The sequence below is a fragment of the Oncorhynchus kisutch genome, linkage group LG6 (genome assembly GCF_002021735.2).
Source record: "Oncorhynchus kisutch isolate 150728-3 linkage group LG6, Okis_V2, whole genome shotgun sequence".
In the NCBI taxonomy this organism is placed as follows: domain Eukaryota; kingdom Metazoa; phylum Chordata; class Actinopteri; order Salmoniformes; family Salmonidae; genus Oncorhynchus; species Oncorhynchus kisutch.
Genome location: NC_034179.2, coordinates 22,631,198 through 22,653,853, shown reverse-complemented (window position 1 = coordinate 22,653,853; position 22,656 = coordinate 22,631,198). Strand labels below are relative to the sequence as shown.

Below are 22,656 nucleotides of genomic sequence, written 5' to 3'. Positions count from 1 at the left end.
TACAAAGGATTTAAAATTGACATATCAGCATTTCCTGATTTATCAATAACTCAGCCATCTCTTTAACTAAACCCTTAGCTTTTCTCAAGGGCCATCCTGTTTCCATTGATCATCCTTGAGATGTTTCTACAACTTGATTGGAATCCACCTGTGGTAAATGTATTGATTGGACATGATTTGGAAAGGCAATTCCCTGTCTATATGAGGTCCCACAGTTGATAGTGCATGTCAGAGCAAAAACCAAGCCATGAGGTCGAAGGAATTGTCCGTAGAGCTCCGAGACAGAATTGTATCGAGGCACAGATCTGGAGAAGGATACCAAAACATTTCTGCAGCATTGTAGGTCCCCAAGAACACAGTGGTCTCCATTCTTAAATGGAAGAAGATTGGAACCACCAAGGCTCTTCCTAGAGCTGGTCACCTGGCCTAATTGAGCAGTCGGGGGAGAAGGGCCTTGTTCACGGAGGTGACCAAGAACCTGATGGTCACTTTGACAGAGCTCTAGAGTTCCTTTGTGGAGATGGGAAAACCTTCCAGAAGGACAACCATCTCTGCAGCACTCCACCAATCAGGCCTTTATGGTAGAGTGGCCAGATGGAAGCCACTCCTCAGTAAAAGGCACCTAAATGACTCTCAGACCATGAGAAACAAGATTTAGATTCTCTGGTCTGATGAAACCAAGATGGAACTCTTTGGCCTGAACGCCAAGCGTCACCTCTGGAGGAAACCTGGCACCATCCCTACGGTGAAACATGGTGGTGGCAGCATCATGCTGTGGAGATGTTTTTCAGTGGCAGGGACTGGGAGACTGACTAGTCAGGATCAAGGGAAAGATGAATGGTGCAAAGGACAGAGATCCTTGATGAAAACCTGCTCCAGAGCGCTCAGGACATCAGACTGGGGCGAAGGTTCACCTTCCAACAGGACAATAACTCTAAGCACACAGCCAAGACAATGTAGGAGTGGCTTCGGGACAAGTCTCCTTGTCCTTCAGTGGCCCAGCCAGAGTCCGGACTTGAACCCGTTTGAACATCTCTGGAGAGACCTGAAAATAGCTGTGCAGCGACGCTCCCTATCCAACCTGACAGAGCTTGAGAGGATCTGCAGAGAAGAATGGTGTGCCAAGCTTGTAGCATCATACCCAAGAAGACTCGAGGCTGTAATCACTGCCAAAGGTGCTTCAATAAAGTACTGAGTAAAGGGTCTGAATACTTATGTCAATGTGATATCCGTTTTTTTTCCTCATACATTTGAAAACATTTCTAAAAACCTGTTTTTGCTTTGTCATTATGGGGTATTGTGTGTAGATTGAGAACAACAACATGTAATCCGTTTTAGAATAAGGCTGTAACGTAACAAATGGCAAACGGAGCAGAGGATATGGGAGTTTAAGTGAGACTGCTTATAACTGCGCCACGGCTTTGCTGTGAACCCCTAATAACAATAATTTCATACCTTGAATACATTGAGACACATTCACTTATGTCTCTTTATTTGTGGGAATACCTGGGAACAGATTTACTAAATTAAACTCGTTTTTTGCTGAATTCCTGGTGACTTTACATGCTTTTGACCAAAAACATAAATCTTAAAAATTCGAAATACTTTTTTTTGGGGGTGCGGGACAAAACCAAACCACTCTCAGTCGCCGACCCCTGCTCTATAGGAGGAAGGGTAACCATAAACAAATACACTGCAGTAATGTAAGTGTTCACACTGAATCAATTAAATCAAACAGATAAGATGCTCATTAACAGCATACTGTCTTGAGCAGTTTACCTTTAGGCAGAGGGGATGGACTATCTCATTGCAGATGGAGCACTCCATGAGCATGAGGTTAAATTTGTCCTCTTCTTCCTCCACCGTGTCCTCCTTCCCTGCCTCCCCACACACCAGACACACCGCAGTGTGGGGCAGGACAGGCTGGAGACAACAAACAAACACCACATTAGAATATTAGAAACTCCCCCTCTGCACATAGTCACCAGATAAAATGTCAGCACACATACAAAGAATGTCCAAATACTCTGCAGGTTTGTATGAGGCCTACCGCGATACACTGCCTCATGATGCAGGACTGTTTCATGCGACCCGGCCCTCCAAACTTCTTCATGTCTTTACAGAAGTGGCATTCTCCACACTCTGTCCTCAGGCACGCCTCACACTTTCGACATCGCGTCCTCCTTCTCCGGGCCCCAGACGTGCTCCGGCTGGCCGACAGCTTGACCGCAGGCGCAGGAGACGAGGCCGCCATTTTGGGTTTGGGCCTGTTGGGAGGTCTCTGCTGCTGAATGGAGAAGAGGAAGAGGTAGGAGAGTCAGGTATCTTTATAGTACAACAACCCAAAAAGTGAAAGCAAGGTCTAGTATAGACAGATGGATCTGGGCCTATATTCATAAAGAATCTCAGAGTAGGAGAGCTCATCTAGAATCAGGTCCCAATCAGTCCCAATACTCCCAATTCATTATGATCAAAAAGACTGACACTTGATCAACAGTCCTACTCTAAAAGGCTTCGTAATACAGGATCAGGTCTACAGGGTGTTGCAGTATTTGCTGTCATATTGACCCCGGAATTGGCAGCTGTTTAGGGAAACCAGGTGAATTGACTCATCTAATCAATCCCAGCAGTTGACCAACTAAGTTCTGCACCACAAGCAGAGCTTTTATTATGACCTGTGATACCTAGTTCGCTGGTCTAACCATCTACTACGGAAAACAAAGAACCATGGGAACAGGCCTAGATCCCTGTCATTTGAGTGAAGAGAATGCAGAGAAAAAGGAGCCAGATGGCGGGCTGCCTTCTGAGAATTCATTAGCGATCTAATAAACCCCATTGCCTTCCATTCTGCTAGCAAATGTGCAATCTTTGAAAAATAAAATCAATGACCTACACGGAAGATTAAACTACCAACATTCAAAACTGTAATATCTTATGCTTCATGGAGTCATGGCTGAACGAGAACATTATCAACATACAGCTGGCTGGTTCTACACTGTATCGGCAGGATAGAACAGCGGCGTCTGGTAAGACAATGGTCGGCGGGCTATGGATTTTTGTAAATAACAGCTGGTGAACGATATCTAGGGAAGTCTCAAGGTTTTGCTCACCTGAGGTAGAGTATCTCCTGATAAGCTATACACCACGCTACCTACCTAGAGAGTCCATCTGTATTTTTCGTAGCGGTATACATACCACCACAGACATTGTATTACAAAAATGTACATACGTCCGTTAGCAAGCTAACAGACAAAGTTAATATCTTCATGGTAAATGCCCTAGCAGCTAATTGCTGTTGCCAAAAGACTCTTTGATAGCGATGGCTGGCACTAAGACCGCACTGAATGAGCTGTATTCCGCCATGTATTCTGAGGCGGTGCTCGTAGTAGTTGGGGACTTTAATGTAGGAAAACTTAAATCAGTCTTACCAAATTTCTATCAGCATGTTAAATGTGCAAACAGAGGAAGATGTTTATTTGTTTTTTTAAATAAATACATAAATTCAACACCTCTGGACCACCTTTACTCCACTCACAGAGACGCATACAATGCTCTCCCTCGCCCTCCATTTGGCAAATCTGACCGTAAATCTATCCTGATTCCTGCAGGAAGCACCAGTGACTTAATCAATTAAAAAATGGGTCAGATGAAGCAGATGCTAAGCTACATGACTGTTTTGCTAGCACAGACTGGAATATGTTCCGGGATTCCTCCGATGGCATTGAGGAGTACACCACATTAGTCATTGGCCTCATCAATAAATGCATTGATGACGTCGTCCCCACAGTGACCATACGTACATACCACAACCAGAAGCCATTAATTACAAGCAACATTCGCACTGAGCTAAAGACTAGAGCTGCCGCTTTCAAGGAGCGGGAATCTAACCCGGAAGCTTATAAGAAATCCCGTTATGAACCATCAAACAGGCAAAGCGTCAATACAGGACTAAGATCGAATCATACTATACCGGCTCTGACGCTTGTCAGATATGGCAGGGCTTGCAAACCATTACAGACTACAAAGGGAAGCACACCCGAGAGCTTCCCAGTGACACGAGCCTACCAGATGAGCTAAACTACCTCTATGCTCGCTTCGAGGCAAATAACACCGAAACATGCATGAGAGCATCAGCTGTTCCGTTAGACTGTGTGATCACGCTCTCCGCAGCTGATGTGAGTAAGACCTTTAAAACAGGTCAACAGGGCCAGACGGATTACCAGAATGTGTACTGCGAGCATGCGCTGACCAACTGGTAAGTGTCTTCACTGACATTTTCAACCTCTCCCTGTCCGAGTCTGTAATACCAACATGTTTCAAGCAGACCACCATCGTCCCTGTGCCCAAAAACACTAAGGAATCCTGCATAAATGGCTACCAACCCGTAGCACTCACGTCTGTAGCCATGAAGTGTTTTGAAAGGCTGGTCATGGCTCACCGCAACACCATTATCTCAGAAACCATAGACCCTCTCCAATTTGCATACCATCCTAACTGATGATGCAATCTCTACTGCACTCCACACTGCCCTTTCCCACCTGAACAAAAGAAACACCTATGTGAGAATGCTATTCATTGACTACAGCTCAGCGTTCAACACCATAGTGCCCTCAAAGCTCATCAATAAGCTAAGGACCCTGGGACTAAACACCTCCCTCTGTAACTGGATCCTGGACTTCCTGACGGGCCGCCCCCATGTGGTAAGGGTAGATAGCAACACATCCGCCACATTGATTCTCAACACAGGGGCCCCTCAGGGGTGAATGGTCAGTCCCCTCCTGTTCTCCCTGTTCACTCATGACTCCACGGCCAGGCACAACTCCAACACCATCATTAAGTTTGTCGATGACAACAGTGGTAGCCCTGGTCACCGACAACGACAAGACAGCCTATAGGGAGGTGGTCAGAGACCTGGTCGTGTGGTGCAAACAACCTCTCCCTCAATGTGATCAAGACAAAGGAGATTATTGTGGACTACAGGAAAAAGAGGACCGAGCACACCCCCATTCTCATCAACTGGGCTGTAGTGGAACAGGTTGAGAGCTTCAAGTTAATTGGTGTCAACATCACCAACAAACTAACATGGTCCAAGGAAGCACCCCAAGACAGTCATGAAGAGGGCACGACAAAACATATTCCCCCTCAGGAGACTGAAAAGATTTGGCATGGGAGCAATCGAGAGCATCTGGTTGCATCACTGCCTGGTATGGCAACTGCTCGGCCACCAATACAGAGGGTAGTGCGTACGGCCCAGTACATCACTGAGGCAAAGCTTCCTGCCATCCAGGACCTCTATACCAGGTGGTGTCAGAGGAAGGCACTAAAAATTGCCAAAGACTCCAGCCACCTTAGTCGTACAATGTTCTCTCTGCTACTGCACGGCAAGCGGTACCAGAGCGCCACGTCTAGGTCCCAGATGCATCTAAACAGCTTCTACCCCCAAGCCATAAGATTCCTGAACATCTAATCAAATGGCTACCCCCCCCTTACGCCGCTGCTACTCTCTGTTGTTATCATCTATGCATAGTCACTTTAATAACTCTACCTACATGTACATATTACCTCAACTACCTCGACTAACCGGTGCCCCCACACATTGACTCTGTACCGGTACCCCCCTGTATATAGTCTCGCTATTGTTATTTTACTGCTGCTCTTTAATTACTTATTACTTTTATTTCTTATTCTTATTTTTTTAACTGCATTGTTGGTTAAGGGCTCGTTGAATTTGGCGCATGTGACTAATACAATTTGAAGTTATCAACATCTGACCACACTCAAGTGAGAACATGCAATTTTTCTAACTCAAATCATCTGCACGCCAACATCTTAAAAGCTTGGTTTGAAAGTGTTTCCATGTTTCCCTAGCAACATTGTATGCCAAAACACTTTTATGTAACAACGAGAGGGCACAAGTTTAAATATGCTGTAAAATTAAATTGAAGGCAGTGAGAGATGGAGGGGAGGGGGGCTGCTTTGATGTGGAGCATTTTCCATTATTAAGTCTATTTCTTCCTGAGAGTGTTTATTTTCCCCTCTTATTTCTGGCTCTGAGCCAATGCTGAGACAACGTTGTATGTGCTGCTCATAAAACACACACACACATACAAATATTTTTCTGGATCAAAAAGGTGGGTGTGGCAGGGGGATGTGGCAATGCCATGGTCGGCCCATCGACGCAGTCGAATTCGGTCCGGTTCATGTGCAAGAACATTTGAGGCCCCCAATCTTAGCGGTGCAGAGTAATGTTTGCATTTTAAGCCAATTACCTGCAATTCTACACATGGAGCGGAGACAAAATGTTGCAAATTCCCTGCAATTTAACATCCTGCCGTGGAGATGAGGAAAAATGTGCAGTTCTAAATTTCATGCAATTCTATGCATTTTGCCATGGCTAATGCTGTGTTATGCTCAAACATAAAATAAATAATCACGAATGTATTATTTTTTTCCCCCTAGCTTTTATTTTGGTGAGTTAGTTCTCAAATATGATTTATTTTTATTTTTATACAGTGGCATGCAAAAGTATTCACCCCCTTGACATTATTCCTATTTTGTTGCCTTACAACCTGGAATTAAAATGGATTTCTTGGGGGTTTGTATTATTTGATTTACACAACATGCCTACCACTTTGAAGATGCTAATTATTTTTTGTGAAAGAAACAAGAAATAAGACACAAAAAAAACTGAAAACTTGAGCGTGCATAACTATTCACCCCTCACCCAAAGTCAATACTTTGTAGAGCCACCTTTTGTTGCAATTACAGCTGCAAGTCTCTTCGGGTATGCCTCTATAAGCTTGGCACATCTAGCCACTGGGATTTTTGCCCATTCTTCAAGGCAAAACTGCCCCAGCTCCATCAAGTTGGATGGGTTCCACTGGTGTACAGCAATCTTTAAGTCATACCACAGATTCTCAATTGGATTGAGGTCTGGGCTTTGACGAGGCCATTCCAAGACATTTAAACATTTCCCCTTAAACCACTCAAGTGTTGCTTTAGCAGTATGCTTAGGGTCATTGTCCTGCTGGAAGGTGAACCTCCATCCCAGTCTCCAATCTCTGGAAGACTGAAACAGGTTTCCCCTCAAGAATTTCACTGTATTTAGCACCATCCATAATTCCTTCAATTCTGACCAGTTTCCCAATCCCTGCCAATGAAAAACATAACATGATGCTGCCACCACCATGCTTCACTGTGGGGATAGCCTTCTCGGGGTGATGAGAGGTGTTGGGTTTGCACCAGACATAGCATTTTCCTTGATGGCAAAAAGCTACATTTTAGTCGCATCTGACTAGAGTACCTTCTTCCATATGTTTGGGGAGTCTCCCAAATGCCTTTTGGTGAACACCAAACGTGTTTGCTTATTTTTTTCTTTAAGCAATGGCTTTTTTCTGGCCACTCTTCCGTAAAGTCCAGCTCTGTGGAGTGTTTGGCTTAAAGTGGTTCTATGGACAGATACTCCAATCTCCGTTGTGGAGCTTTGCAGCTCCTTCAGGGTTATCTTTGGTCTCTTTGTTGCCTCTCTGATTAATGCCCTCCTTGCCAGGTCTGTGAGTTTTGGTGGGCGGCCTTCTCTTGGCAGGTTTGTTGTGGTGCCATATTCTTTCAATTTTTTAAATAATAGATTTTATGGTGATCCGTGGGATGTTCATAGTGTCCGATATTTTTTTATAACCCAACCCTGATCTGTAGTTCTCCACAACATTGTCCCTGACCTGTTTGGAGAGCTCCTTGGTCTTCATGGTGCCACTTGCTTGGTGGTGCCCTTTGCTTAGTGGTGCCCTTTGGGGCCTTTCAGAACAGGTGTATATATACTGAGATCATGTGCCAGATCATGTGACACTTCAATTGCACACAGGTGGACTTTATTTAACTAATTGTGTGACTTCTGGAGGTAATTACTTGCACCAGATCTTATTTAGGGGCTTCAGAGCAAAGGGGGTGAATACATTTGCACACACCACTTTTCCATTTTTTTTTATTTTGAAACATGATATTTTTTTTATTTCACTTCCCCAATTTGGACTATTTGGTGTATGTCCATTACATGAACTCCAAATAAAAATCAATTTAAATTACAGATTGTAATGCAACAAAATAGGAAAAACACCAAGGGTGATGAATACTTTTGCAAGGCACTGTATACAGTACCAGTCAAAAGATTGGACACACCTACTCATTCAAGGGGTTCTCTTTATTTTTCAATATTTTCTACATTGTAGAATAATAGTGAAGACATGAAAACTATGAAATAATACATATGGAATCATGTAGCAACCAAAAAAGTATTACATAAAAATATATATTTGAGATTCTTCAAAGTAGGCACCCTTTGCCTTGATGACAGCTTTGCACACTCTTGGGCTCCCGAGTGGCGCAGCGGTCTAAGGCACTGCATCTCAGTGGAAGAGGTCCCTGGTTCGAATCCAGGCTGTATCATATCCAGCCGTGACTGGGAGTCCCATAGGGCGGCGCACAATTGGCCCAAGTTTGGCCCAAGTTTGTCTGGGTTTGGCCGTCATTGTAAATAAGAATTTGTTCTTAACCGACTTGCCTAGTTAAATAAAAAAGTTTAAATAAAATAAAAAGCTAGTTGAGAGAATACCAAGAGTGTGCAAAGCTGTTATCAAGGCACAGGGTGGCTACTTTGAAGAATCTCAAATATATTTTGATTTATTTAACACTTTTTTGGTTACTACATGATTCCATGTGTGTTATTTCATAGTTTTATAGTTTTTATAGTTTTGATGTCTTCACTATTATTCTACTATGTAGAAAATAGTACAAATTAAGAAAAAAACTAAATGAGTAGGTGAGTCCTAACTTTTGACTGGTACTGTATATAGGTACATTACCTTTTCTACATATTTCAAAATTACAACTTAGGCGGGCCAGAAAACACTTAGGTGGAACACCCAGGCATTTTCTATACAGAACAATCCCTTATATAGATGTACTGTATGCAAACAACAAGGACATACAGGCTATGCCTGGTCACTAAAAAGGAGAAGACCCAGGGGATATTAGCTACTGTAAACAAACTCATATTTTAAATCATATTCAAAATCACACTGATATTCATATAAATATTATATTTGTTATACTATTTTAATATTGAATACTGCAGAGTAGGTCTTGCATGTTACGCATTTCACTGTACTTTTGCACGTGACAAATAAAACTTGAAACATCCCGAGGGTACTGTGAACTCATCTATATTAGGCAGACTATTGGAGGTTTGTTTCTATACTGAACAAAAATACAAACATTGTAAAGTCTTGGTTCCATGTTTCATGAGCTGAAGATCCAGAAATGTTCACAAAAAGGTTATTTCTCCCAAATTTTGTGCACGTTTGTTTACATCCCTGTTAGTGAGTATTTCTCATTTGCCAAGATAATGCATCCACCTGACAGGTGTGGTATATCAAGAAGTTGATTAAACAGCATGATCAGTACACAGATGGACCTTGCGCTGGGGACAATAAAAAGCCACTAAAATGTGCAGTTGTCATACAACACAATGCCACAGATGTCTCATGTTTTGAGAGAGAGTGTGCAATTGGCATGCTGACTGCAGGAATGTCCACCAGAACTGTTGGCAGAGAATTTAATGTTCATTTCTCTACCATAAGCCACCTCCAATGCCATTTTAGAGAATTTGTCAGTACATCCATCTGGCCTCACAACCGCAGACCATGTGTAACCAGCCCATCCCAGTACCTCCACATCAAGCTTCTTCAGCTGCGGGATCATCTGAGATCAGTCACCCAGACAGCTGATGAAACTGAGGAGAATTTGTCTGTAATAAAGCCCTTTTTGTGGGGAAAATCTCATTCTAATTGGATGCGCCCCTGCCCAGTCATGTGAAATCCATAGATTAGGGCCTAATGAATTAACTTTAATTGACTGATTTCCTTACAGTGCCTTGCGAAAGTATTCGGCCCCCTTGAACTTTGCGACCTTTTGCCACATTTCAGGCTTCAAACATAAAGATATAAAACTGTATTTTTTGTGAAGAATCAACAACAAGTGGGACACAATCATGAAGTGGAACGACATTTATTGGATATTTCAAACTTTTTTAACAAATCAAAAACTGAAAAATTGGGCGTGCAAAATTATTCAGCCCTTTTACTTTCAGTGCAGCAAACTCTCTCCAGAAGTTCAGTGAGGATCTCTGAATGATCCAATGTTGACCTAAATGACTAATGATGATAAATACAATCCACCTGTGTGTAATCAAGTCTCCGTATAAATGCACCTGCACTGTGATAGTCTCAGAGGTCCGTTAAAAGCGCAGAGAGCATCATGAAGAACAAGGAACACACCAGGCAGGTCCGAGATACTGTTGTGAAGAAGTTTAAAGCCGGATTTGGATACAAAATATTTCCCAAGCTTTAAACATCCCAAGGAGCACTGTGCAATTGACAATATTGAAATGGAAGGAGTATCAGACCACTGCAAATCTACCAAGACCTGGCCGTCCCTCTAAACTTTCAGCTCATACAAGGAGAAGACTGATCAGAGATGCAGCCAAGAGGCCCATGATCACTCTGGATGAACTGCAGAGATCTACAGCTGAGGTGGGAGACTCTGTCCATAGGACAACAATCAGTCGTATATTGTCGTATATTACAGAAGAAAGCCATTTCTTAAAGATATCCATAAAAATTGTTGTTTAAAGTTTGCCACAAGCCACCTGGGAGACACACCAAACATGTGGAAGAAGGTGCTATGGTCAGATGAAACCAAAATTGAACTTTTTGGCAACAATGCAAAACATTATGTTTGGCGTAAAAGCAACACAGCTCATCACCCTGAACACACCATCCCCACTGTCAAACATGGTGGTGGCAGCATCATGGTTTGGGCCTGCTTTTCTTCAGCAGGGACAGGGAAGATGGTTCAAATTGATGGGAAGATGGATGGAGCCAAATACAGGACCATTCTGGAAGAAAACCTGATGGAGTCTGCAAAAGACCTGAGACTGGGACGGAGATTTGTCTTCCAACAAGACAATGATCCAAAACATAAAGCTAAATCTACAATGGAATGGTTCAAAAATAAACATATCCAGGTGTTAGAATGGCCAAGTCAAAGTCCAGACCTGAATCCAATCGAGAATCTGTGGAAAGAACTGAAAACTGCTGTTCACAAATGCTCTCCATCCAACCTCACTGAGCTCGAGCTGTTTTGCAAGGAGGAATGGGAAAAAATGTCAGTCTCTCGATGTGCAAAACTGATAGAGACATACCCCAAGCGACTTACATCTGTAAACGCAGCAAAAGGTGGCGCTACAAAGTATTAACTTAAGGGGGCTGAATAATTTTGCACGCCCAATTTTTCAGTTTTTGATTTGTTAAAAAAGTTTGAAATATCCAATAAATGTCGTTCCACTTCATGATTGTGTCCCACTTGTTGTTGATTCTTCACAAAAAAATACAGTTTTATATCTTTATGTTTGAAGCCTGAAATGTGGCAAAAGGTCGCAAAGTTCAAGGGGGCCGAATACTTTCGCAAGGCACTGTATTTAACTGTACAATCGTTGAAATTGTTGCATGTTGCGTTTATACTTTTGTTCAGTATGCTTCAAAGAGATACTGCACTCATCACGACCGTTCAACCATAGATCACAGAGTTATAATGTACTTCACCAAGAAGCACATACTGATATATGGTTATGGGCATAGATACACTACATAGCCAAAAGTATGTGGGCAGCCCTTCAAGTTAGTGGATTCGGCTATTTCAGCCACACTCATTGCGGACAGGTGTATAAAAATGGAGCACACAGCCATGCAATTTCCATAGATAAACATTGGCAGTAGAATGGCCCGTACTGAAGATCTCAGTGACTTTCAATGTGGCACCGTCATAGGATACTACCTTTCCAACAAGTCAGTTTGTCAAATGTCTGCCCTGCTAGAGCTGCCCCGGTCAACTGTAAGTGCTGTTATTGTGAAGTGGAAACGTCTAGAAGCAACAACAGATCAGCCGCGGATTGGTAGGCCACACAAGCTCACAGAACCGTGCAGCGAGAAGTTAAGTGCATAGCACGTAAAAGTCGCCTGTCCTCGGTTGCAACACTCACTACAGAGTTTGAAACTGCCTCCGGAAGCAACGTCAGCCTCAGAACTGTTTGTCGGGAGCTTTATGAAATGGGTTTCCATGGCCGAAGCCGCACACAAGCCTAACACCATGCCCAAACCGTACGCAAGTTGATTTAGTTCCAGTGAAGGGAATTCTTAAAACTACAGCAAACAATGACATTCTAGACCATTCTGTGCTTCCAACTTTGTGGCAACAGTTTGGGGAAGGCCCATTCCTGGTTCAGCATGACAATTTCCCAGTGCACAAAGCGAGGTCCATACAGAAATGGTTTGCCGAGATCGGTGTGGAAGAACTTGACTGGCCTGCAAAGAGCCCTGACCTCAACCCCATCAAACACCTTTGGGATGAATTGGAATGCCGACTGCAACTAGGCCGAATCGCCAAACATCAGTGCCCGACCTCAATGCTCGTGGCTGAATGGAAGCAAGTCCCAGCAGCAATGTTCCAACGTCTAGTGGAAAGTCTTTCCAGAAGAGTGGAGGCTGTTATAGCAGCAAAGGAGGGACCAAATCCATATTAATGCCCATGATTTTGGAAAGAGATATTTGACGAGCAGGTGCCCATGTACTTTTGTACTGTATATACACTGAACAAAAATATTAAAAAACACAACATGCAACAATTTAAAAAGTTTTACTGGAGATCCAGTTCATATAAGGAAATCAGTCAATTAGGCCCTAATCTATGGGATTTCACATGACTGGGAAAACAGATATGCATCTATTGGTCACAGACACCTTTAAAAAAAAAGAAGGTAGAGTTGTGGATCAGAAACACAGTCAGTATCTGGTGTGACCATTTTCCTCATGCAGTGCAACATCTTCACATAGAGTTGATCTTACTGTTGATTGTGGAATGTGGTCCCACTCTTCAATGGTTGTGCGAAGTTGCTGGACATTGGCGGGAACTGGAACATGCTGTCGTAAACGTCAATCCAGAGCATTCCAAACGTACTCAAAATCGGTGACACGTTTGGTGAGTATGCAGGCCATGGAAGAACTGTGACATTTTCAGCTTCCAGGAATTGTGTACAGATCTTTGCGACATGGGCCCGTGCATTATCATGCTGAAACATGAGATGATGGCGGCAGATGAACGGCACGACAATGGGTCTCAGGATCTCGTCACGTTATCTCTGTGCTTTCAAATTGCCATCTACAGTGGGACAAAAAAGTATTTAGTCAGCCACCAATTGTGCAAGTTCTCCCACTTAAAAAGATGAGGCCTGTAATTTTCATCATAGGTACACTTCAACTATGACAGACAAAATGAGGGGGAAAAAATCCAGAAAATCACATTGTAGGATTTTTTATTAATTTATTTGCAAATTATGGTGGAAAATAAGTATTTGGTCAATAACAAAAGTTTATCTCAATACTTTGTTATATACCCTTTGTTGGCAATGACGGAGTAAAACGTTTTCTGTAAGTCTTCACAAGGTTTTCACACACTGTTGCTGGTATTTTGGCCCATTCCTCTATGCAGATCTCCTCTAGAGCAGTGATGTTTTGGGGCTGTTGCTGGGCAACACAGACTTTCAACTCCCTCCAAAGATTTTCTATGGGGTTGAGATCTGGAGACTGGCTAGGCCACTCCAGGACCTTGAAATGCTTCTTACGAAGCCGCTCCTTCATTGCCCGGGTGGTGTGTTTGGGATCATTGTCATGCTGAAAGACCCAGCCACATTTCATCTTCAATGCCCTTGCTGATGGAAGGAGGTTTTCACTCAAAATCTCACGATACATGGCCCCATTCATTCTTTCCTTTACACGGATCAGTCATCCTGGTCCCTTTGCAGTCATCCCCAAAGCATGATGTTTCCACCCCCATGCTTCACAGTAGGTATGTTGTTCTTTGGATGCAACTCAGCATTCTTTGTCCTCCAAACACGACGAGTTGAGTTTTTACCAAAAAGTTATATTTTGGTTTCATCTGACCATATGACATTATCCTAATCTTCTTCTGGATCATCCAAATACTCTCTAGCAAACTTCAGACGGGCCTGGACATGTACTGGCTTAAGCAGGGGGACACGTCTGGCACTGCAGGATTTGAGTCCCTGGCGGCGTAGTGTGTTACTGATGGTAGGCTTTGTTACTTTGGTCCCAGCTCTCTGCAGGTCATTCACTAGGTCCCCCCATGTGGTTCTGGGATTTCTGCTCACCGTTCTTGTGATCATTTTGACCCCACGGGGTGAGATCTTGCGTGGAGCCCCAGATCGAGGGAGATTATCAGTGGTATTGTATGTCTTCCATTTCCTAATAATTGCTCCCACAGTTGATTTCTTAAAACCAAGCTGCTTACCTATTGCAGATTCAGTCTTCCCAGCCTGGTGCAGGTCTACAATTTTGTTTCTGGTGTCCTTTGACAGCTCTTTGGTCTTGGCCATAGTGGAGTTTGGAGTGTGACTGTTTGTTTGTGGACAGGTGTCTTTTATACTGATAACAAGTTCAAACAGGTGCCATTAATACAGGTAACGAGTGGAGGACAGAGGAGCCTCTTAAAGAAGAAGTTACAGGTCTGTGAGAGCCAGAAATCTTGCTTGTTTGTAGGTGACCAAATAGGTGACCAAATACTTATATTATTTGCAAATAAATTCATAAAAAATCCTACAATGTGATTTTCTGGATTTTTTTCCCTCATTTTGTCTGTCATAGTTGAAGTGTACCTATGATGAAAATTACAGGCCTCTTTCATCTTTTTAGTGGGAGAACTTGCACAATTGGTGGCTGACTAAATACTTTTTTGACCCACTGTATAAAATGTAATTGTGTTCATTGTCCGTAGCTTATGCCTGCCCATAACCCCACCATGGGGCACTCTGTTCACATCAGCAAACCGCTCGCCCACACAACACCATACACGTAGTCTGCGCATGTGAGGCTGGTTGGACGTTCTGCCAAATTCTAAAACTAAGTTGGAGGCAGTTTTTGGTAGAGAAAGGAACATTAAATTCTCTGGAAACATCTCTGGTGGACACTTATGCAGTCAGCATGCCAATTGCACGCCCCCTCAAAACTTGTGACATCTGTGGCATTGTGTTATTTGACAAAACTGCACATTTTGAGTGGCCTTTATTGTCCCCAGCACAAGGTGCACCTGTGTAATGATCATGCTGTTTAATCAGCTTCTTGATATGCCACACCTGTCAGGGGGATGGATTGTCTTGGCAAAGGAGAAACGCTCACTAACAGGGATGTAAACAAATGTCTGCACAAAATTTGAGAGAAATAAGCTTTTTGTGCGTATGGGATCTCTGAGCTTTTTAGCCTACTCAAGTATTTCATATCTATTGCTTCTGATATTGCTATGTAGCCCAGATTATTGTCTCTTTCCAATTATACCTGACAAATTGTCAATTTTTGATACTTTATATATTCCTTTTTATTATGCATCGACTCCCCATTTGCCAATCTCTAATTAACTATCTGCTTGCACCTGTTGCGCCTGTTACGCACAGCAGGTGTTTTAAGTACGTGTCTTCTTAATTTGTTTGTACAGCACTGATGAAGGCATGAGGCCAAAACGTATGCTCAGTTTATTGAATTTGTTTTATTAGCACCTTGCACTTTCTGTATTATTTTGAGTGTGGATTAAATTAATGATATTGTTGCATCTTGGCCTCTTTGGGTTATTCCTCTTCATGGTTGAGTGCAAGTACTTTTTGAACTCTACAGATACTCTTCCACGCACTAGCCACCTTTCATTCTATCTTGAGCTAACCCTCATACTGACTTCATATCTATCATTTCAGCTCGTGAAACATGGGACCAACACTTTACATGTTGTGTTTAGATTTTTGTTCAGTATATAACCTAGCTGTGTACAGTATATAGTGATGGGGCACGAGCTATACCAGAGGAAATGTGGTTACTGTGAATTCAAATGGCAGATATCCAGCAGGCACTTGTTTCCACAGCAACCCACGGTACAGAACATGTGTTACTTTCCCACCATCCTGTGATTTTCAGTTGGAAAGGGCATGTACTAAGGAAATGCAGGTGAATGCTGACTGACTGCTCAGAGCTGCACCAGCAACACTGGGTGTGTACTGCTTTATATTTCTATCTGAAGAGCATTATGCAAAACACTATGTGAGTCAGAATAATAACAACATTGAAATGGCTAATTCACTAATCCCTTTGATCCTCATACTAAATCACTAAGCTGTGCACACTCCACCTCCTCCCTATCCTCACTCAATGACTAACCAGCGGGACTAACAGGTTTTGCAAGAATAAAACCACAAACCGCTTCGGAAGAATTTGCATGATGTAATGAGGTGTTTGAATTCAATAGAATGGTTATGTCATCATAACATTCTCCACCTAGCCTAGTGAGAGCAGTAGGAAGAGATGAGAGAAATCAGTGATCACAATTACAGCAAGGAACGGAACGGAACAAAAAACAGCCACAGCCAATCAGGTGTATCAGATTTCTATAGCAACATCAGCAGTGCACATTTTCCAAAGATCAGCATAGCAACAACAGACTTCCTACTATTCCTGTGACATGTAGAGAGAGTTGGGTAGCCAACCAAGTGCTGCTACCACTGGACAGAGAAAACGCAAATAACCTATCAGAGAAGAACATCAGGGTCAGAGGCTAAACCTTGCCTTGTTCTAGACTTATCCTAAAACAAGTGTACACCAAGCAGAGTGGCTAGGGTGGGGTGATCAGAGATCTAGGCAAAATAATATTTTATTTTAGATATTGGGGGCATCTATAATCTGTGGTGGAATCCAAGGATCTCTGTTTGGATTACAGACTCGGGGCCTGACTGAGCCAGAGAGGAAGTGCAGATAACTAAAGAAGACTCGTTTTCTTATGTTCTCTCTTGTCTCTCTGCAGCAGACATACAGTGGGAAGTATTCAGAGCCCTTGACTTTTTCCACATTTTGTTACGTTACAGCCTTATTCTAAAATGGATTCAATCATTTTTTCCCTCAAATCAGTCTACATACAATACCGAATAATCACAAAGCAAAAACAGGTTGACATTTTTGAAAATGTATCAAGATAAATTCAAATATTTTTTTTTTTAACTTTGTCACAAGCGCCGAATACGACAAGTGTAGACTTGAAATGCTTACTTACAAGCCCTTAACCAACAGTGCAGTTCAAGAAGAAGAAAATATTTACCAAGTAGGCTAAAATAATAAATAATAATAAAAAATGAACACAATAAGAATAAAAAGGCTATATACAGGGTTCACCGGTACCGAGTCATTGTGCGGGGGTACAGGCTAGTTGAGATAATCTGTACATGTAGGTTGGGGCGAAGTGACTATGCATAGGTAACAAACAAACAGTGAGTAGCAGCAGTGTACAAAAAGGGGGGGGGGGGTCCAATGTAAATTGTCCGTTGGCGATTTTATGAATTGTTCAGTCATCTTATGGCTTCGGGAAGCTGTTGAGGAGCCTTTTGGTACGAGACTTGGCGCTCAGGTACCCCTTGCCGTGCGGTAGCAGAGAAAACAGCCTATAACTTGGTTGACTGGAGTCTCTGACAATTTTATGGGCCTCTGACACTGCCCATTATATAGGTCCTGGATGGCAGGAAGCTTGGCTGGGCCGTTGCGGTCAGATGCCGAGCAGTTTCCATACCAGGCGGTGATGCAACCGGTCAGGATGCTCTCGATGGTGCAGCTGTAGAACCTTTTGAGGATCTGGGGACCCATGCCAAATATCACATTTACATAAGTATTCAGACCCTTTACTCAGTACTTTGTTGACGCACCTTTGGCAGTGATTACAGCCTAGAGTCTTTGAGTATGACGCTACAAGCTTGGCACAGCTGTATTTGGGGAGTTTCTCCAATTATTCTCTGCAGATCCTCTCAAGCTCTGTCAGGTTGGACGGGGAGTGTTACTGCACAGCTATTTTCAGGTCTCTCCAGAGATGTTCGATCGGGTTCTAATCCAGGCTCTGGCTGGGCCATTCAAGGACATTCAGAGACTTGTCCCAAAGCCACTCCTGCATTGTCTTGGCTTAGGGTCATTGTCCTGTTGGAAGGTGAACCTTCGCCCCAGTCTCAGATCCTGTACTTTGCGCCATTTATCTTTCCTTCGATCCTGACTAGTCTCCCAGTCCCTTCCACTGAAAACCATCTTCACAGCATGATGCTGCCAACACCATTCTTCACCGTAGGGATGGTGCCAGGTTTCCTCCAGATGTAACACTTGGCATTCAGGCCAAAGAGTTCAATCTTGGTTTCATCAGCCCAGAGGAATCTTGTTTCTTTAAGTGCCTTTTGCAAAAGCCCAGAGGAATCTTGTTTCTTTAAGTGCCTTTTGGCAAAATCCAAGCGGGCTGACATGTTCCTTTTACTGAGGAGTGGCTTCCGTCTGGCCACTCTACCATAGAGGCCTGATTGGTGGAGTGCTGCAGAGATGGTTGTCCTTCTGGACAACAGGTGGACTTCAATCAAGTAGGAGAAACATCTCGAGGATGATCAATGGAAACAGGATGGACTGGAGCTCAATTTCGAGTCTCATAGCAAAGGGTCTGAATATTTATGTAAATAAGGTATGGTTTTTGTATTTTATAAATTTGATAACATTTCTAAAAACCTGTTTTCTCTTTTTCATTATGGGGTATTGTGTGTAAATTGATGGGAAAATGTTTGTTTCATCAATTTTAGAATAAGGCTGTAATGTAACAACACGTGTTAAAAGTCAAAATGGTCTGAATACTTTCCGAATGCACTGTACAGTCAGCAATATGTTTGAAACATAAAATCGCAGTATCGGATCGCAATACATATAGAATCATAATACATATCTTTCGGTACCTAAGTATCGTGATAATATTGTACCGTGAGGTCCCTGGCAATTCCCAGCCCTAACATACAGTGTTCTATGATCTGTCCTGTCACCGGTCACCTCCTTGACATATCTGTCACAAGCAACCATAGACAATGACAGAGGATCCATTTGCCCATATCAAAAGTCATAACCCAACAGGTTACCTGACAGCATTCAGTGATTTTCAAGTTAACCTGCCTCAAAGGAGTAGATCTATCGCTGTCAGATCGGACCTGACCCCACATGAGAAAATATGTTCCAGACAGCTCTCCACATTGTCTTGAAAATGTTCTCGTCTCCCAGCAACACAAAAACATAATAGGATTGGGAATCCTGCAGGGCAGTGACAGAAGGGTGTAAATCTCCATCTAAAAAGAGGAAGTGAAACTAACTTTACAGAACCTGAACTGACCCATCAGTCAGTCTCAGGAAGCCCAGGTCACTGAGTGACATAAGATGTTCCTCATCATATCCCAAATGGGGACTGTACAGGGCGCATAATATCTCCTTGCAAGGACATGCAATGACAGAAATGTAGCTTATCCATCTCATCAGCGTCAAAGCCTTCCATGCCTAAAAAGTTTGTTATCTGTAAACTATGTCATTTATTACCAGAGCACACATGTAGGCATGTTATGTAGCTAGCTAGTAGGGCCCTGTGATTTGGTTAATCATGTCACATGACATGGATTTTTATCTTTATTTAAAGCTTTTTTATCAAAGCTGTCCCATTTTCTTTTTATGTCAGATGGTCCAGAACCATCCTCAGACAATTGCTTTCATTTTTGGTCTAATTCTCATTTCTGGAAAAGGCTTAAAATAATGCTGAAAATCCAGGTCATGTGACATGATTAACCAAGACACAGGACCCTAGATCTAAGGTATGATGATGAACATTCCTCTACAAACCAGCGTGCAGCGTACCATTCCTTAGCTCAGCAAAGCTGAGGTTCAGCAGAGGAGTTGGAGTATGTGCCACAGTGTAATAACCTACTGCGTCACAGTGGAACACAGGAAGACCTGCTCAACTTGAATAGCCCATATCCACACAGGCATACGCCCAATCAGTCATACAGCACAAACAAACACGATGTGTGATCTTAGATAAAACACCACTGCTGGTAAACTTCAAGAGTAAATGCGAGCGAGGAATAATAGATGCAAGGCTCTCTTAGACTGAGGCACAGTGAGCGCCCAGAGGTACTGTAAAAAAATAACTGTTGTCCAAACATTGACACGGTTATTGTGGGCTTCTGGGGCATTTACAAGCCTAATGAATTTGCTCTTGATATAACAACTCAAAAGCATTTATCTCAATAAACCTATAATCTCATAGGCATTGTAAAAAAATATATAATAATCTGCAACCAGACCGTTGAGATGGAGGTGATATGTTTTGGTTTTTTAACACCAAAAACATGCACATCCCTATCGAACAAGAACACCACATACAAATATTGTGTTGATATCAACAGCAACAGGGAGGAAAAAAATATAATCTGCCATCTCATCTGTGGCAGGATTGAAAATAATTAAACTGTATCCAATGATAAACACACTCACAGTCAGTGTATAATTGGAAGGGGCTGTGGAATGCAGTGCTATGACTATGTGGCAGAGGAGTCTATACACAAACACAATCTTCCTCAGCATTTACATGCACAATCTCCTGGCTCATTTACATGCCATAGCCAATTCATACGGTACACATCAACTATATTCCCTCATTATCATACACAATTGCAGGCACAATACATATATTAAATGCATCAGATGTATTCTTCCCTGTTCATACAATTGAACCTATTAAATATTAATCTATAATCTGCATCTTTCTGCCTGATCTCTCACACACATTCTTGTTGTTTATCTCGTTTCTCTTCCCTGTTCTGGAACAACCAGTAGTTTCCCTGAGGACTGACGCTGCTGTCTGAACGGTCTGTACCATCTCACCTCCTTACTGCATTTCTCAGGCACACACACACCCACACACAACCTGTTAATCAACCTACAAGCACAGGGAAGAAAATAAAGAACACAAGAAAGGAGGCTAACACAGAAACAGAAGCAGCATTTCTCTTCAGGTGGCCCCTTTCCATACAACAATCAGCTCAATTAACTGTGCCTCACAGACAGACACATTTCTCTCCTCTCCTCTGCTATGTCCCGAGGAGTTCAGTGCGCTAACCAACCTGCTCAGCCTCTGAGTCGTAATCCTCATCGTCAGTGCTCAGCGACATGGCCATGGCTGTATTTCATACCCTGACCAACTCACAGCAAACTGACATGGCTGCAGCCCGCCCCAGCCTGAGCCTCCTCCTCATCCAGCTGCTGCTGCCGTCTACCGCACAGCCCTCCCTCCTGCTCCACAATCTTCCAGCAAAGGCAATATACACAGCAGAGCAGAGCAGAGCAGGCTAGCTCATGAATAGGGAATGGTTAGGTCTCTGGGAGGAAGGAGTACAGGGAGACAGTGCAGCCAATGGGTAGACCATATGCAGATAAGGTATTTGAATACGTGCAGTGGAGCCCCACCTTCTTCCAGTCAGGAAGGAGAATGCAGAACCAGTTTGGGGATATTCCTACATGAGCCGGATCACTGGGAAGGAAGACCAGACAAATTCAGCCAATAGAGAGACAGATGGTGTTTTATTCCAAAAGGAACACACAAAGAGCCCACAGAATCAGCAGCTGGCCTTTAAATTGATCAACGACGTGTAGGGGGAGCAGCAGACAACAGATTTCTATGACCAAAATCCATCCCATATGCAGCTATGTGCTACTGTGTTCACAGCACACTTCTTTGTAAGGGATTGATCTAGTCTGTTGCTTTCCTGCCTGCCCGCTGCATCAGTGAATCTGGCTTTGATTGCTCTGCTCTGGATTCTACTTTATGTCCAGCTGTACTGTGGTTGGAGCTTTAATGCAGTACAGGAAGTTAAAGATCAAAAGGGGCTTCACACAGATCATTTTCTATCATGCCGCCACTCCTCCCCTCAATCCCCATTCTGTCTTAGTCAATACAACAGTAGAAGTGATGTCTAATGAGATGCAGTGACACAATTAAGCATTTTTGGACTTCGATACAAAATAATAAGTCAGATTTATTTGCTAATTATTTGTCAAGCTGATCAATAGGCCTAGATACATCACCCATAAGGAGCATAGTTTTAGTTAACCTTTTATCAGTAAACTCAAAGCCCTCACTTGGTAAACAAGATGAAGCAGAACAGTGTTAATTATCCAACAATGACAGACACTGTGGATGAGACCCAGCTGTGACATGGAAGAGATGAGGAGCAAAAAAATACAGAAAATCTCATTATCTCCCTCGTTAGGCAATTCTGCAGCCCGCTAAATCAAAATTATGCAAATAAGTACAACCACTGCTCTAGGGAAGAAGATAATCTAGTTTGAGAGAGAGGATAGAGAGACACGAGTACCAAAATCACGATATACACCCTGCTCTACTAGGCCAAGACAGAGTATGAATATGGGCAGGCTTTCAGATGACAGATGAATGACAATACTGAGGCTATAAACACCGCATTCTCACCTTGGAAGACTTCTTGGGCCAGCACACCACAGGTACACCAGTGGCAGCCATTTTGGGATCATCGTCTTCATGTTCCTTCAAGACAACCTGGGGAACGGGTAAAAGAGTAATGTAAGTTCCTGTGTTTTGTAATGGTACGTCCAGATATTTACACAGAGACAGAAAATACATTAGAGCTGA

The 22,656-nt window shown here is 42.9% G+C and overlaps 1 protein-coding gene across 4 annotated transcripts in view; it reads right to left on the bottom strand.

Moving 5' to 3' along the window:
• Positions 1–22,656, bottom strand: part of LOC109892531 (lysine-specific demethylase 2B) — a 46,515-nt gene that overhangs the window by 6,647 nt on the left and 17,212 nt on the right. For 3 of the 4 annotated variants that reach the window (XM_031826405.1, XM_020485120.2, XM_031826406.1), the window contains 3 exons: positions 22,477–22,563; positions 2,051–2,287; positions 1,780–1,923 (listed from right to left, as the gene is read on the bottom strand). In XM_031826405.1, the coding sequence (XP_031682265.1) occupies positions 1,780–1,923; positions 2,051–2,287; positions 22,477–22,563 (468 nt within the window). The remainder of the gene's footprint in view (positions 1–1,779; positions 1,924–2,050; positions 2,288–22,476; positions 22,564–22,656) is intronic. The other variant, XM_020485121.2, reaches the window with a different exon arrangement.